Raw genomic sequence first — 17,884 nt, forward strand, 5'->3', positions numbered from 1 at the left:
TCTCTCTCTCTCTCTCTCTCTCTCTCTCTCTCTCTCTCTCTCTCTCTCTCTCTCTCTCTCTATCTATCTATTTATCTATCTATCTATCTCTATCTGTCTCTTTCTCTCATTGTACTTACGAGCTTCTTTTTCGTATTTGTGGCGGCCGCGTCGATTCTTGCCGACAGCGTCGCGTGCAGCGGCACGTTAACTGCATCGTTGTAAAGCAGATTTCATTTAAAGAGGCACAACGGAGGCGGAAAGGCTGTAAGAAAAAGAAGAGATACACGAAGAACGCATGTGGCCCAACTATGTAATTTTCATTCGCACTCGTGGCTACGTTTAACCGCGACCGGGGCGAAATAACACTTAATGGAATACCTATACAGGGTGATTCACGGTTAAGTCAGAAAGCTACACATGCAAATTCTAAGTAAAGATAATGAAAATATTAGTAAATGCATAATTTCTAGTTCGAAGAGAATTAGGTTATTTAATAGAATAAATTTTGTCTGATATCAAAATCTCTTTTCTTCCCGCCAACACATTTATAGTCTCATAAAAATTTAGTAAAAATTAAAATTAAGTTAATTTTTAGATAGTCTTTAGTATATCTTTTAACAATGACGGATTTATAGTGACACTTTTGGTTGCAAAGAATTTTGATAATTAAGGGTTTATTAATTACTCTAATTCATTAATTTTTTAAATGACAATAGAAAAAGACACCTTCATGATTAACAATGTCATGCTGAATAAGCATTGCAGAGAATTTAAACGTTTAATATTTATTGTTTGTTATTTCCAATAACGAGAGGTCTTTTGTATTTTTTAAACTTTTGTTATCTTGAGTTATCTTAATTATAAACAATTAGCAAAATTTGATCGTTTCTTTTGGCTTGTTTCTGTCTCGGTTTGTCATTCTTCACTGTCGATGTTAAACAAAAGTTTTCGATCCAGCTGTGTATCGCCCTGTAGGAAAGTTCGACTAACCAGTATACCGGCGAACGAAGGTGGGACTGTTGCAAGTTGAGAGTCGCAACCGGATATTCTTTTCGATTTTAGTATCATTGGCGGCAAATTAAAAGCCGGCCCTCAAAGGTCGGGATTGTGAGAGCGGTGCGTTGTGCACGCAAACGAATTCTAAGTCGATGAAGTGCACTTGGTGAACGAATACGCGCGAGATGCCTGCGGCGTCGTTATTCACAACCATGCAACGCTAAATGCGGCTGTCCGATCCTCGTGTCTTGTTAACCTCGAACTTCCATCTCCGTTTCCGTCGAATAAAATCAGACTTATTGTTAGCGTAAATGTGCAGTTAAATAGAAATAGTATTATTAGTCTCGAACACTGACATAAAGCTTTAGTTTTTCTTTTATTTCTTATCAAATTTTTAATATTAACGTTGTACGTAAAGTATATTTTGCATATATAGAAACTGAAAAGTTATTTTATCTCCAATAATTATTTCGATCTCATTACAATGGTTTTCGATTATTAAAAACAATTACACTACCAACGTACGTAAAATCCTAAATTTTATATTAATAGTTGTCTTAGTAGCAGATTCGTTGCTTTGATATATAAAAGAGATTTAATAGTTTGTTGATGATAAAAATCGAAAATGATGTAGCAAAGGTTGTCCGTGGCCTTGAGATAGAATATGACAGAATAGAATTGGATTTTTCTTTTACAGTGCACTCGTCTCGTAATGAAGATCGTGTCGAACATCTGTTATAATAAGCTCGATATATCACACGTTGTACGAAGATCACCCCCTCGTGATTTATTACACATTATATCTGAGCATTATCGGACTGCGCATCGCGCGGCTTCAACGCGGCGCCTCAAATGACGTCCATCAAGAAGCGATAATTAAAAAGAAGAGAGTTTAAATCGCCTGGACGTGCACGAGATCGGCCATCTGCTTCGCACGATTAGAATAAGAATGGGGTAAGTCATGCTTACTATGAAATTTTGCTATCGAAGCGTGGTGGAATCGAATGAAAGATTGTATTCGTAACCACTTGTATCCACTTAATTTCTGGCAATTGAAAAATGAGAGTTAAACAAATTTATACAGAAATTGTCCGTTTTTCCAGTAAAATTATCATTTGTTTATTTTATAATCTCTCCTGCTATAATTAATTATAATTCTAAAGAAATTTTTCTATTTAAAAATCTATTTGAATAGAAATTAACCAACGTAACAATTTTTCTCTATCTAATCTTTAAGATAAACATTTAATTTTTTTCTTTATGGTTGGAACCATTTAAAGACTCACGCGTCAACCTTGAGAAAGGATTTAATTTAATTTTATCGTGACGATTACGCTGATTCCACGATCATTTCTCTTTCATAATACTCTTTTTATTAGGTATTTCTTTTAGTTTGATTAATTCATACTCTACCGTATTTAATTTTTAAAATAATTTCTTAACAAAGTTTTTATTGTAATTTTTTAATTCTAATTATTATATCAGATCACTGAAGAAGACCTGAACATATTTTTCACGTTTAAACCACGCACTGTGTTCCGCGTTTATTGGCTCACATTGGCCTTCCCTCATCGATTCTTTATTTAATTTTTTATAATTTGTTACTCTACAAATTATAACTACTTCTTAATTAAAGAAATTTTTGCTAGAATTTAGGAAAATCTTTTATTAAAATTTTAATATCAGACGACACTTCTTACAAACAACATTACGAACTTAAAATACTTTCAAGATTCATTTGAATTTATTTTCTATTTATTTTCGAAAAGTTATTCATCCAAAAATATACGTGCAATTTAAAATGTCCAATTTATTCATTTTTTATTTACGCGAGCGTCGTTGACATAATTGCTAAGCTAAGAATATGAAAGAAAAAAAGAATTCATTGCGCTGTACATAACAATGCATTTTGACTCCGATGCGTCTGCCATCACGCGACTCGAGCATTGAACAAGACTCCGCTGCAACTGAGAGAGAGGCTAGCCTCTTCTCTCCAGAGAACATATTTCTTTGATTTTGATTTTTGTCCCGCCTCACCACCCCTTTCACCTCTCTTTTCCCCTTACCCGTCAAGAGCTCAAGACCGGTTAATCCAGATTAACTTTGAGCTCGAGCACATATACGCATACGTGGCAGTGCACGTATCGTATATATTGATAGATATATGAAGTGTAAAAGTTTCATGTTTGTCTAGACAAATTCGTACAGCTTTTACTACTCGTGAAAAATTCTTACAGTCTCATACTTGTTTTACGAAAGTGCTTTAATCGCATTATTCAAAGAGATTATTGAAATATAAAAATGATATTTTATTGCTAAAATTTTGGACTTGATGGCAACTAGTCTAATACCATGTCTTATAGATTTGCACTCGTATGCTATTTTAATACCATACAAATAACAATTATGCTAAATTACTTAAAATTTTTTTTTATATACGAAGAGATTACGTAATAAGTACAATATTATATTAGTCTCAGTTTTATATTGTCTAATCTATACATATACAAAATATATTTGCCAATAATATACATGTATAATATTATGATAATTACATTATACATGTAGGTATTTATTATGAAGCAATATTTTCCTTGATTGTTTTTTATATACCTAATGTTGCGTGACAATTGCGATCATGAAGCAAATTTCTCTATAATTTTAATGATTTTGATGGAAATAACTTTCTATTACATATCTTTACATAATGTTAATAAAATTAAGGCAACCTAGATTAATTTATTTATAAACGTCTTGCTTTCTGCATTTCATACGAAAATACTTTATTACACGCATAAAAAGAAACGAAAAAACGTGACTACGAACGATGTCCTCGAATACAATTCTGTACTTTGCAAATTGGTTACGTGCATCGCTCGTCACTCACGGATGCATCAATTTCTGCATCCCTGACCCAAGTTTTACACCAAATGACGCACATTGTAACACTCAATGCGCTTTAACGAGAATAACGTGTGCGACGGTTGGCCGCGAGGGTAGGATACTTTACGTACAGGTCCGTGGAAGCCGGTAACGCGATTACGCGAGATCCCGGCGAGATCTGATCTCGACGACGGGATTAAAGGCAATCGCGAGGCGATCGAGAACCGCCATTGGGTAATAAATGCGGCACATAATGAACCGCCTTTATCTAGCGAACTCGTTGAAAGCCGCCGCCGTTCGTGAATGTAAATTTATTCTCCGTGCGTAACACTTTTGCCCCCAAGGATAGCGCAAGTGCGGCGGAATCTCGTTTACATTGGACACACTACAATGTCCAGACGCCGAATGAAACGTATTACTACTTAAAAATTTTGCGGCGTCATACCATACAATTTTTGCAACGAAATATAAAAATGACCGACGATGAAATACAGTGATTTACAAAATTGATGAAATGTACTACACAGTTTAAACAGTTTACAAAAAAATTCTTTTAAACCAGACAAGGCGTTTCTTATAGATTTTTGGATGCTGAAAATGGATGTCGCAAGCCAAAATTCATTAGCTCGTCAGATTTCGCTTATCGTTAGATAATTAAGGTTTAATACGTTAAAAATGGCTTTCTCGCGATATTTGAAAGCTTTTTGTAAGAAAGAGTAACGTTACCTTTCAAGATGTTCGATATAAGCAAAGTAGATATTACAGAATATGTAATTTACATCCATAGTTACACGATGTTTATAATAATTTAAATAGGATTTTGACTTTGATGAGAAATGAAGACGCACGAGTCTAAACGCCAATCCAGCCATTTATTTTTCAATATACCTATCGAAAATTTGTTAACTTTCGTTATGCATGGTATCCGCTGTAATAAACTTGCTGTACAGAGATAACAGACGTGAACGCATAAAGGACATGTGCATCTGTCAAGTGTGTACCGAGTTTAAACGAGCCCTAGAAGCGCGCATAATTTAGTTGCACTGATATGCATTCATTCGCGAGACACACGCTACTTCTCATGATGAAACAACGAGCCTGTTCAGGATCACCATTTAGGGATGAACGGCGGGGCAATGTAGCTCTCTCGAGCTCACGGCGGTCACCAAAACCTGTCCGACACTCCGAGTGACTTCGACATTTTTCACGGATCGTCTTCGATAGCGACCCACGCGCCCGAGCTACGTCCAGTTCTCGAAGTGGACCTTTTCCAAGGTCAGTGACGTGTGGGCCGCTAGAGAGAGCACTGACGAAGTGCACTTTGTTGCGAAAGCACTTACGAACGTCGCGCACGTCGCATAACGTTTTGACATCGCGAGTGCAATCTCCGGCTTGCGATGAGATTTTTCGCGTTAAACGACTATTTCATAAAAATTGCACCATTTCATACAATCGGCTTAATTAATTTTATGTGGTGACATGGTGACGTATCCTCTTGAGGATATGTACGTAGTTGTGAAAAATTTATCCAATGTTGTATGCACTGTATATAATATTTGAAACATTTAATTCTTTAATATACATCTTGGTAACTAAAGGATAAATCAGATTTTAAGTTGAATTACAGGTTTAAGGAAATGTTGAAAACGCGACAACGAAAACGTGATTTTTAATATGTTTTATGTATATCTGCTCCTAATTCTGAATCAAATTATGAATCAAAATTTTGCAAAGCTATCTTTCACGTTATCATAAGAAGTACAAAGAGTAAATTCAATTAAATAATTTATGTCATCAATTAAAATATTTTCATAAATACAGAAAGTGATTATTAATTAGTTCATTTAAAAATGCTTTGAATAAACACAGCGGAAAGAGAGAACTAATCTTTTGCAAAAAAAGGGTTTATTTCTCTGTTATTATCTGTGCATTTTTAGTTTTGAATTATTTATTTACACAGCTAGACAAAATGATTCTTTGGGCGATAATTTCCGCTAAAAATCTCCCAATTGTTTTAAACGTTCAAAGATTAACAACCGATACATGCGATACAAACGAAGAGAAAACTCTCATACATACATAATTGAAAATTGAAAGCGAGAAAATTAAACGCGATTGAAATCTCCCCGACACGTTGGTTAAATCAACTGTTACCCTAATGTGCTTCGAGTGTGTTCATGCGATTATGCAAATCCGCGACACGCGTGGAAAGGTCGGTTTGCGCTGATGCGCGTGTTCTCGGTCATTGATTAAATTATGATCTGGATCGTACGTACGTCCAGCGTGGTGAACGACTGATCTGGGTTCGCAACCGGGGCTAGGAGGCATTAATTAAATTCTACGCGGCTCAGATTCACGTGGACGCGCGTGTCCGGTCGCGGCGCCGCGACGGTGGAGTATACGACGGCCGTCTGTCGGGCGCGATGCGCGATGCGCTCTGTATAAGGCGTCGTTCCCGATATTAATGATGGCAACGCATCGCTGGTAATGAACACATGCGCGACCTGTCCCGCCCACGTGCGAGAGTGGTAACGGATTATCCGGACGGCTCCGCGCTGTAGCGCGCGGATGATTGCTCTCGCGCGGATTTGCATGGCGAGGTTCCGATTCGTCTGTTCGGATGAAGATTCATCAGCCCGTCCCGAGAGAATCTGAATCCGTTCCGAGTTTGCAGTTAACGATAAGTTCCTTAAAAGGCGTAATCGGTGATACAATGACAAAAATACAAAAGTTTTGTTTTATACAACAGTAGACTGAGAAAATACACTTGAGACTTCATGTATTTGATAGATAACGGTGCAATCACATAAAAGCAAAGTAAAAACTCTTGTATGGATAGATCTGAAGATATCGATAATTTATTTTTTAAAGAACTAGTTGAATTTTTCAATACATATCAAACTACATATTTGGCTATTGTTTTATTTTATAATTATAAATACTTGAAATACTTTTATTTTAAAGCATTTATGAAAATAATATCGTTATAAAACTGATATTTAAAAAATCTGTTTCTTGAAAATATATTTGTGTCTCATAAAAAGTGCATGGATTACTAACTAAATAGAACTGATCTACTCACGTCTACGATTAGTATGAACTATGCGTAAGCTATACGTTTCTGCTTGGCGTCTGCCGATCCACGGTAAGATGAGTCGATCATTGCGGGTGATATCGCTTGCCACAAGGCATTCAAGTTCATTAAGTATCATTCAAGAACGGCCCTATTATACGCGCGCGCTCGGTAGGTGCGCGCAATTTCTTGGCGGTGTGCAATCCAACCGATTCATGCACTATGTCGGGATTACATTCGCAACATTTCGTTATTTATGTCCGATATTTACGATCTTCGATTCTTGGAATAATGTGGGATTGAGAAGAGTTCGACGTAGATAAGCGTTTATGACTGTAATGAAAATTACAGTGTTAAAAAAAACAGAATGCAGAAAATTTTTAATGGAGAATGAATGTCATCGTCTATACTTAATCCACTATAATTTTTAATTCTTGATTATTGAATTTGCGCGATTCCATGATTCGGCGTTGCATTCAGACTTGCTTTCAGACGATAAAAATAATTATGAAAGCTTCTATGATTTTAGAATCTGATGTCTAGAAAATGATTAATCGGTATTTGAATATGTTATATATCATTTCTCGTGTTTGCAATATTCTTGAGACGTTATACGAAATATAACGATCTTATTTTATTATTTTATATTGTATAAAATAAAAAAATTGCATTTTTACACATTTTAGATGAATACCTTTTAATATGTTTTAACAGATGTCTTACCATTAAAGTTTTAAAATTATTTTATAGTAAACTTGTAAGCTAGTACACATACATATTGTATTTAACACAATTTTAATACATTTCTAAAAAGATTTATCATAAAAGTTTTTTTAAATATGATTTCTACCAATGCAAGAGAGAGAAATAAGTAATACAGTAAACATTTAACTCCATTTAAGTTAGAGACATAAAATTAAAGAAGCACTTTTAACTTTTAAACACAAAAACGTATTGTGATAGGAAATTGTTTAAAACCAAATTTTTATTGCTTCTAAATTATTTAAAAAAATGTGTACTTGTAAATAACGAGTAAGTATACATATTTATACAATGATATCGGAAATCGTAGTTATCGTCAGTTAGTAATTCTGTATTACTCGCTGTAGGAAAATATAGAAACAAATTTATCTGTGATTTCATCTTATATTAGGTATACCGATCATTCCAATAACTTTTGTTTAAATATGACGAAACTGATTATAAATTTAGAAAAACAAAATTTTTAACAAATATTTATATTTTTATTAAAAATATCTTTGTCAAAACTTTTGAATTATAGTTTAAGATTCATAATTACTGTTATCGACAGCCGCTAATGTTGTAAATTATAATATAATGTACTTAAATTATATACACACTGCAGGTATATAAAGTAACATAATATCTTTTTGATATTTTGGAACTTTTTAACATCTCCTTCTTCTAATGTATGTATATTTTTTAAAACTAAAATATTTGCATACTTAATTCATGAATCGTGATTTGGTTGGTAAAGTATCGGTACTCGATAACTTAATTTTATTAAATAAATATAAGATTAACAGTTATGGGTGTCACATTCGTTAGTAATAAAACCAAAAATTAGAATTCTATCTTTTTATTATTAACTGGTAGAATTAGGTGTGTTCAGCATGTCTTTATTTTAACATTAAGAATATATCTCAATAAATATAATATGTGTTTAATACTGTATCTAATCTCTTTGATAAGACTTCCTAATAATAAATTTCCTGATATTCTTAACAAAGAGATTAGATAAAGAATATGTATAAAACATAATTATATCACATTCTTTTGTACCTCTTTATTATTGCAGGACAATTCAAAAAGTAATCAGAATATAATAATATAAGTTATAAGCTTTTGTGTAAGAAACTGCATTATGACGGAATACAAGCTCGTGGTTGTTGGAACTGGCGGTGTTGGAAAATCAGCACTTACTATCCAGCTGGTACTAAGTCATTTTGTTGAAGAGTACGATCCTACCATTGAAGACTCATATCGAAAACAAGTAAGCATATATTATTTTGCATTGAATAATTGTTAAATCCAACTGGCAATAAATATATTTTGATAATGCAGAAATCTAGGAGATTTAAAATTATTATAATTTTGCATCTTTTTAATTTTATTAAATACGTTTTAACATATGAATAAATACATTGTTACTTGTTAAGGTGGTGATCGATGATGAGACATGCATTCTAGATATATTAGATACAGCTGGACAAGAAGAATATAGTGCAATGAAAGATCAGTATATGAGAACAGGGGACGGATTTTTGTTAGTCTTTGCTGTAAACTCGGCCAAAAGTTTTGAGGTGAACATGTGAGGTGAACAATTTATTTAACTTACTGTTTTGAAATTACTGCATTGTACGTTAAACATTACAGGATATTGAAACGTATAGGGAGCAGATAAAACGAGTAAAAGATACTGAAGAAGTACCGATGGTGTTAGTAGGAAATAAATGCGATCTTGAGGACTTTTGGGCGGTAAATATGACTAAAGCGAGAGAAATCGCGCTACACTACGGTATGCCATTTGTGGAAACTTCTGCGAAAACGAGAATGGGTGTAGACGATGCATTTTATGCCTTGGTGAGCAAACACCCTCTCCTTTTTCTGTAGCTTTAAAGTGCTATAAATTTCAATTAGTGTCATAATACTGATTTTATATATTGAAAATGTTTCCGCGAAATATTACGTTTTCGTAAATACTTTTGAAATAACTTTGCTAAAAATTTCAAGTGATAAAGTTCCATCTTGTATTTTAGGTCAGAGAAATACGAAAACATAAAGAGTGCATAAATAAACCACCTACCAATAGTGGACACAACAAATGCCGTATTTTATTATGTTGTGTAAATACTAGGCAAATACGAAATAAAAAGGATGATTAAGTCAAATGATTGACTGTGTCCAGCAGAAGTTAGCGCTTGCTAAGCGCTTTGCGCTCATTGGATTATACTTTCAGATCTGTGCTGAAATAGAGCTATTCTTCTAGATCTATCCAATCAGCATAAAGCGCTTATTAAGTGCTAACTTCTGCTGAACACAGCCATTATCTTTAATTAATAAAACAAAATACTAGCGCCATATATGCAAAGAACTTCACAGGAAACGGGAGTTACTCTTGTTATATGAAATGTGTGTGTTAATAATGGTTAGAATTTAAAGAGATAAATAATAAACATTACATTAGAGATTGCACATTGTAAGCATTTAAAAATGGATATAAAAAATATTAAAGATAAAAATATTCGGTTTTCTAGAAGAAATTATTATTCAGATATTATTATGGGTAAGATTTCTCTATTACATTTGAGATCAAAGCAGGCTTGATTCTAAAGCATATTGATCACATTTAATAAGTCGACGAATCGCATAGGCATAAAACCAATTGGTCTACCAACTGCCTCGAGAAAAACCAACCTCGCGTCGCAAATTCTCACAGAACGACATAGCCCGATTGTAAAGGACATTAAAATACAAAATACGCAAACTATCCTGGGCGCAGCCGAACGATGGATGACTTTTCCTGAAGACAAATCTATTGTACGTAAGCACACGATTATGCAAAAGTAATTCGATTAAGATTTATTTTACATAAAGCGCCTGATGTAATAAATGCATAAATTCTTGGTGTGCAATTCAATTTTGAGTGAAACCTATATCTAATATTTAATAATTCCCGAAATTTTTGTTTCTCTTTATGAATAAAGGCGTTTCCGGCGGAAACCTTTCTACCGAAAGTGCAAATGGCATATACTGTCGACCCAAATATTTTACCGCGCAACGTTGAAATGGAAAGAAAGCGAAGAGAATACCAAAATCTCAAGATAGAAGACACTTTAAAAGCGGAAGGTGTCAGGCCATACGACATGTTACCACTTGAGAAAATTTGTCCGCTACTTTCTTATGAACAGAAATACGATTTGTATTCCAAGGCAAGTTACTTACCTTTGGAACTGTTTGACGATGAGGAATATGATTGTAGGTGAGAAATCTGCTGTTATACGATATGAAATATATTACTGTAGTTCTAGAAAATAACACAAGAGAAGCTCCTTTAAACATAATTTCGCACTTGGTATGTTTCCACAGTAATACATTTTTAGCAGTTTTATATTAAAGAACTAAATTTGATATAGCTAATACTGCATATATCAAAGTAAGTTGCTACTTTTGTACCGTGTTACGTAGAACTTCTGCTTTAAAGAAGCACCATTGCAAATTTTATATATCAGAGATAACTTATTAAAATTTAAAGTGAAATTGAATCGTATAATAAAAAAACTTTAACTTATATAAATTTAAATTTACTTAGAATAAATAATGTCTATTTGTTTTACAATTTTATTTTTAAATTAAGAATTTATATTCTCTCTATAAGCGGTATTTTTTTACGATTAACTTATATAATTTATATTTAATCAAAAGTGTCCAACAAAGTATCTTTTGATAATTGAATATATGAAACTGTTTTCGTAATTATTAGCATATAGTTTTTATTTTGCAATTTGACAGAACGCCAGAAGAATGGATAAATCTAGGCATCATCAATGGTGTTCGTTATCCGTTACCAGCCACAGTATTTGTCGAAAGGATTTCAGATAAGAAATTGATATTTGATCGCGATGATAATACACTAAATAATCTGTTTGGTTGGTTTCACGCCGCTGTTACGGATTACGATAACAAAAAGAAAGTGTTCGCTGTTCTCACTTTAGACGGTCTTAAGCGAAAATTTCTTCTGCCTAGAATATACGTCAAATTTTTCGGAGAAGATCCGAGAAAATTTGCCAAGAGAGTAGCTGCTGCTATCAAACGAAGACAATTCGCAGAGACTAGTATTAGGTTAATTTCTTAGATCAAAATATTTTGTAATCTTAATATTTTTATATTATGCACCATACGACTAAGAAAATTAATTTGTGGAGATAAAGTTATATTTCCACGTAGAAAACTAAGTAAACTTATAAAGTAATACTAAAAATAAGGAAAATATTTTTTCCATCATTAGAGTCTACTTTAACAATCGACGAAGAAAAAATATATCATCTTTTAAACTTTATTATAAGACCTGAATAAAAAGAAAACTTAGGATATCATACATAAAAATGAAAAATAAATTTTAGATTGCTTACATTCTTTAGTAATTCTAACAAGAAATCTTTTGAATTATTTGAATGTTCCTCACAATAACTAAACCATATAATTATATGTAGGTATCACTTTTATTTGGATTGCATGCTGGTGAAAGGTATGCCGATGCTAGACGAAAAGCAACAGGAAATCATAATTCTGTCGGCCACGCGAAAAGATTTCATGAAGTGTGAATTCAAGCATCTCTCGAGTGTAGGTATATTTTCTATGTATTTTTTACAGTTACAGATTTTTTTAATGTTTAGTTAATGGACGAAGTTGTTTTGGAATATCGCCGCGTTATGTGCGACCTTATGTGGAGATCTCTTATACAAAAGCAACCGGAAATATTTAATTTTATTTTGTGGAATGGAATTGAGGACACCTACGAGCCTAAGATACCAGAAACGGGAAAGTTATGCACCGAAATGGAAGACTTTGCGGTATTTATAAAGAATTACGTACATTTGTGGTAATATGCATTTTATTTAAAAAAAATTAATTTAATAATTGTAGAGAACCAAAAATGTTTTTCACTGGATAGTTTTATACGTTTTACCGGAAGTATACGAGGCTATGGAATGCGTAGTAATCGAATGCATGAACATATCGAATATGAATCTCTTTGTCTCGAATTACGGAAAATCTATGCACTTGTCAGAGTTTGAGTCGCAACAGCAACAAGAGACTGGTACAGTGATAAAATATCTGAAAGAAACGTGGTTAGAGAAGATTACGCAGTCGGTCAGACTATGTTTAAGAGATGTCGAGAAAGAATGGTTCGAGCTCAGGCAAAATGATTACGATGTAATGAAATTGAAACGATTTATGGATCTTATTGTGTATCGAATGCAGGTACCTTAAAGTAATAGACTTAGTAAAATTGTTTCTACTTTAATGCACTGATTACACTTAATAAAATTGTGTTTACTTTTATGCATAATAAAATATATGTTTGAATGCGATTTATTTTAATATATAGCTCTAATTAAGATCATGGTTGTGACTAATGAAATAATAAATGAAAAATATTTAAAAAAATAGAGATTATAGTCTATGTTAAGAAAGGCAAAGAAAAACATTTAGTGTAAAATAGAGAATTAAAAAACCAATTTAAGCTCATATTTAAAATTATACACAAAATTATAAATCAATATAAATTTTATAAAATACAATTGTTCGACATATCTATGCTTTGTCTACAAATTATTGAATTTTATATTGATTTCATAAACTTCATATTTATGAATTTATAAAAGTTTAATATTTTCTAAATACTATGTAGCAATGATTATATTGGCAATATTAATTTATTTCTTTCTTGGATTGTTTGGTGTTTCTTGTTAGGATGCTCTTCAGGATCTTGTGAAGAAATCGATTATCTTGTACTTAGAAATATTGGAAACTCCAGCTCTTTGCATATCAAATGTGGATGAAAATCTTATATGGGGTGATGATCTCGTAAATACGCATTTTAAGTGTCCAACGAATCCTATCTTTAATATCGATATCGCTATGAATGATGAAACAGCTTATTATTTAACGGATCTTGAATCATTTGAGGTATGCACACATTATTTTCTTTTATTAATTTATAAACTAAATTACTTATTTATAAATTTTTTATAACAATCAAAGAATATTTAAAATATAGTACGCGTATTTATCTCTAAATTAATTAAATTCCATTGTTAATTTGATAAGTTAATTTTACTATAAATTGTGTGTCTAACTACAAAATGTTTCATAAATTAATTTATTCCCAGAATATTATCGTAGCCATATTAGATAGCTCTTTGAGCCAGTGCCATCAAATTAGACAAGTTCACCCTTTCTTGTTACCCTTCCTGAAATTTCCCAAAGATATGTATCTTAGCTCAATTGGCTTATTAGACAAGCAGGTTTGCGAAGTACGAGAACGTCTCAGGATGGTTTATCAAAAGTCCATAATACCCCTAAAGGCATATGCTCGCGAGTATCAACAATATTTAGGAATTTACAAATTGGATGTCGAGAAATACGTGGAGTGAGTTCAGATGTTTGCTTCAGGGTATATAAAAACCTATTTAATTGGATTTCTAAATTAGAAGAGAATGCAATTAACACAGCAGAAAAATATCAATTATCTTTTTGCTTCCTCATAGAGGGAGTTTTTGTGAAAAAAATTTTTGGGCAATTTTCTTGCCAATGTGTTGAGAATGTTCCAAAACGTCTGAAAACACATTTATTACCAAATGTCTGTGTGTTATCATAACTTTTTTGCAGAGATTTCAAAAAAGTAGGCCACACTGCCGCAGAAGTTAGAGATGAAGTGTCCTTCCACTTTAAGATGAAATCGATCCTCGAGCTCTCACTGCCGAAGGACATTGTCATAGGACCTTTCTGTGTGAATGTCTGTCCTCTCAAGGAATTTCTTATACAGAAACGACAGAATTGTTGCACGCAGTTGCTTATCATGTTTACCGAGAGCTTAAGAACAAAAATCGATGTCATTATGTCCAGTTACATGCAGATCAGAACGAGGCTTAGGGTAACGCTACGTAATATTGAACACTTGTTCGAACAGCAGGATTGGATGGACGCTATACCAATGACAGTGAAAAATCTAGACGAAATGGTGCAAAAGCTAAAGTATGAATACGATATCCTTGATCATTTCTGGTGGAATCTATCCGATGAGGATTTTAAAGCCAAATGGCAAGCTATCGGCTTTCCTCGGCAAGTGCAATTATGTGTAAGAATTGCCAATTATTTGTAAAACTCATTAATATATGCTTGATAAATAATTAAATTATGTTATCAAATAGATTAAATAATTTAAAAAATTTTCTTTCCACTTGGAAAAACAATATATTATACTTATAATATATTTAAATTTCAAGTATCTGTCAAAGATAAAATTATCAAATGTACTATTGAAATTAATAATATGACAAGATTCTTTTGAAACTAATAAACTTCTAATGAATGTTTACGTTAGTGAATAATAATAATTTATTACTTTAATTAAATTATTAAATTTATCAGTTTTTAAGATTTTGTTTCTCTTTCGCATACTGCTCACAGATGGAAGAGACAACAAATCGCTTTGCCAGTGAATATGAGAAATTTCATAAAGTACAAATACAGGAAGAAATTCTTTTATCGGAGAGGATTGACACACTCGTAGGAAACGTTACAAACGTGACACTGCAAACGGATATCAACAAAGTACACGAAATGGCTGTAGAAGTGAAAAGGATATGGAAAATAATGAAAGATTGTCAAGAATCGGGTTTATTGCTGAACGAGAGACAAAAATTATTCGACATGGATGTTGTACCATTCGAGCAATTAAATAAATTGGTGAAGGATTTTGAGCCATATCAAACCTTATGGGTTACTGCATCCGGTAATGAATATAAATTATAAAAGTTTTAATTTGAAACTATAATAATCAGTAATGTAATAAATTAAATTAAATATTTAACGTTTTTATATACTTTCAAATGTAGATTGGTTAAAATGGCAGGAAATATGGATGGAGAATCCTCTGATAAATTTTGATGCGAATCAAATAGAAAGTGTGACTACTGATATACACAATGCTATATCGCATTGCATAAAAAGATTTCAAGAGAATCCAAGTAGATTGATATTTCACTTAGACTTTATTGAGCTTTAAATTTATATATCAGTTACGAAGAAACTGATAATATAGAACTTGTTAATATATTTCTTCATAAATTATAGAAATGGCTGCTATAGCGTTCACTATAAGGGATCAAATCGAAACGTTCAAGCCTTACGTTGGCATAATACAAGCTTTGCGATATCCAGGAATGAAAAATCGACACTTTGAAAAACTCGCCAAAGAAACTGGTATACAAATGGCACTCACGTCAACTTTGACTTTTAAAAACTTACTTGTTTTTGATATAATGGAACATGAGGAAACTATAAAGACCATCGCAGATGTTGCGACAAAAGAATTCTCGATAGAAAGTACACTGGATAAAATGTTCACTGATTGGGAAACAATTAAAATGGATGTTTTTCCTTATAAAAATACAGGTATGTAAAGAACATTTCATAGACTTTTAATAATATTTCAAACCAATTTAAATATCAATTAATAAGTTTCACGTCTGTTGCATTTTCTATTTAAATTAGAAATATGATTTGACATAAATTATTAAAAAGTATATTTTAGAAAATAGAAATTTTCATGAAGTATTAAGATCTTTTATTGTTATCTAGCATTTTGGCTAAAAGTGGAATTTATCTTACAATCAATTAATATTATATGTTTCATATTACAACATTTGTTTTACACTTAGAATATTAAAATTAACATATTAACAAACATAATTTGTGACGCATTAATCACTCTTTGTAAAATAAATAATATCTTAATTTTTATTCATTTCTAAAATATAGATAGATATATTATAAAAATTTCTGACGAGGTCATTACTCTCTTGGACGACGATATATTTAAAACTCAACATCTTAGTTTTAGTCCCTTTAAAGCTGCTTTTGAGAGTCAAATTAATGAGTGGGAAGCTAAGTTAAGATTAATTCAGGAAGTAATTACACAGTGGATGGAGGTGCAAAAGTATAATAACAATGACATCTCGACTTTTATTTGCTATTGCATTAGGATATACAATATTCATATTGATTTTATATACACAGGCAATGGATGTATTTAGAACCAATATTTGCTTCTGATGATATTAATCGGCAGTTGCCAGTGGAATCACATAAATTCAATACGGTGGAGCACAACTTGGAACGAATTATGAAAAATGCTAGCGATTGTCCATATGTATGTAACGCGAATTTAGTTTTAAACCTTGTGATACATTTTTTTATTTTGTCAATGTATGAAGTCATAAAAAATTCTAAACAATATATCAATCTCAAAACAATTAAAATTCTAAACAAAATATCAATTTCACATCTAAAAAATATTTATTAAATCCAAATATTGAATAGGTCTTTTTAGATATACTAGATATTGTTAATTTTTATTTAATGCGTATGATATCTGTAATTAAATTTCCTAAATATTATTGAATTGATTTCATTCTGGCATATTGTCTATGTTTTCTCTATCTTTCAAAAGTAATGATATATTTTAAAAATATAATTGGCCAATAATTTGAGAGAGGGAGAGGGGGGGGGGAGAGAGAGAGAGAGAGAGAGAGAGAGAGAGAGAACATTTATCAGATATGAACACAATATTTAAATAAAATAATATCATATTTAATAAAAAAATTTATTATCAGAAACTTTGTTTCTCGTACATAACGCAGATAATTACAACGTGTGCGGATAAGGTCTTGCTTTCAAACTTGAAGGAGTGTCTATCGATCCTAGATACTGTTGAGAAAGGTTTGTCCGATTATCTGGAGACCAAACGAGTAATCTTTCCGCGTTTCTTCTTTCTGAGCGACGATGAACTTCTGGACATAATTGTTCAATCCAAGCACGTCCAAGCGGTGCAACCGCATTTAAAGAAGTGCTTCGAGAACATGAGAGAACTGAGATTTGAGAATCCGGATCTTAAGATAACAAGAATGTATTCCACCGAGTATGAAGAAGTCGTGCTACGACCGACAATCTATCCCGAGGGAAATGTTGAAAATTGGTTGGGACAAGTCGAAGATGCGATGCGCAATACCCTACGAGAGATTATCGGCGAGGCTCTCGAAGTAGTAGAAACAATACCGCGGAAAGAATGGGTGTATATGTGGCCGGGCCAAGTAGTTCTTTGCGGAAGTCAGACGTATTGGACTGCCCATGTGGAGGAAA

The 17,884-nt window shown here is 32.4% G+C and overlaps 2 protein-coding genes across 2 annotated transcripts in view; both read left to right on the top strand.

Annotated features, from left to right (window-relative positions):
- The window catches only part of LOC105565359 (ras-like protein 1), a 14,037-nt gene extending 4,197 nt beyond the window's left edge, over positions 1–9,840 (top strand). The window contains exons 3-7 of the mRNA XM_012018484.1: positions 1,676–1,932; positions 8,754–8,948; positions 9,115–9,258; positions 9,332–9,538; positions 9,715–9,840. Coding sequence (XP_011873874.1) covers positions 8,820–8,948; positions 9,115–9,258; positions 9,332–9,538; positions 9,715–9,840 — 606 coding nt within the window. The 5' untranslated portion in view covers positions 1,676–1,932; positions 8,754–8,819. The remainder of the gene's footprint in view (positions 1–1,675; positions 1,933–8,753; positions 8,949–9,114; positions 9,259–9,331; positions 9,539–9,714) is intronic.
- Positions 9,841–10,237: 397 nt separating this feature from the next.
- LOC105565387 (dynein heavy chain 1, axonemal-like) overlaps positions 10,238–17,884 on the top strand; it is an 80,300-nt gene continuing 72,653 nt past the window's right edge. Inside the window, 16 exon segments of the mRNA XM_012018533.1 lie at positions 10,238–10,241; positions 10,329–10,495; positions 10,663–10,937; positions 11,468–11,797; positions 12,169–12,298; positions 12,352–12,528; positions 12,602–12,940; positions 13,433–13,648; positions 13,852–14,111; positions 14,351–14,812; positions 15,145–15,476; positions 15,580–15,711; positions 15,818–16,142; positions 16,509–16,682; positions 16,763–16,895; positions 17,386–17,884. The exon segment at positions 17,386–17,884 is cut by the window's right edge and continues 15 nt beyond it. Of these exon segments, the coding sequence (XP_011873923.1) occupies positions 10,238–10,241; positions 10,329–10,495; positions 10,663–10,937; positions 11,468–11,797; positions 12,169–12,298; positions 12,352–12,528; positions 12,602–12,940; positions 13,433–13,648; positions 13,852–14,111; positions 14,351–14,812; positions 15,145–15,476; positions 15,580–15,711; positions 15,818–16,142; positions 16,509–16,682; positions 16,763–16,895; positions 17,386–17,884 (3,955 nt within the window).

This window comes from Vollenhovia emeryi, unplaced genomic scaffold (assembly GCF_000949405.1).
Source record: "Vollenhovia emeryi isolate VEMERY1.0 unplaced genomic scaffold, V.emery_V1.0 DF939153.1, whole genome shotgun sequence".
NCBI classification, from domain to species: Eukaryota; Metazoa; Arthropoda; class Insecta; order Hymenoptera; family Formicidae; genus Vollenhovia; species Vollenhovia emeryi.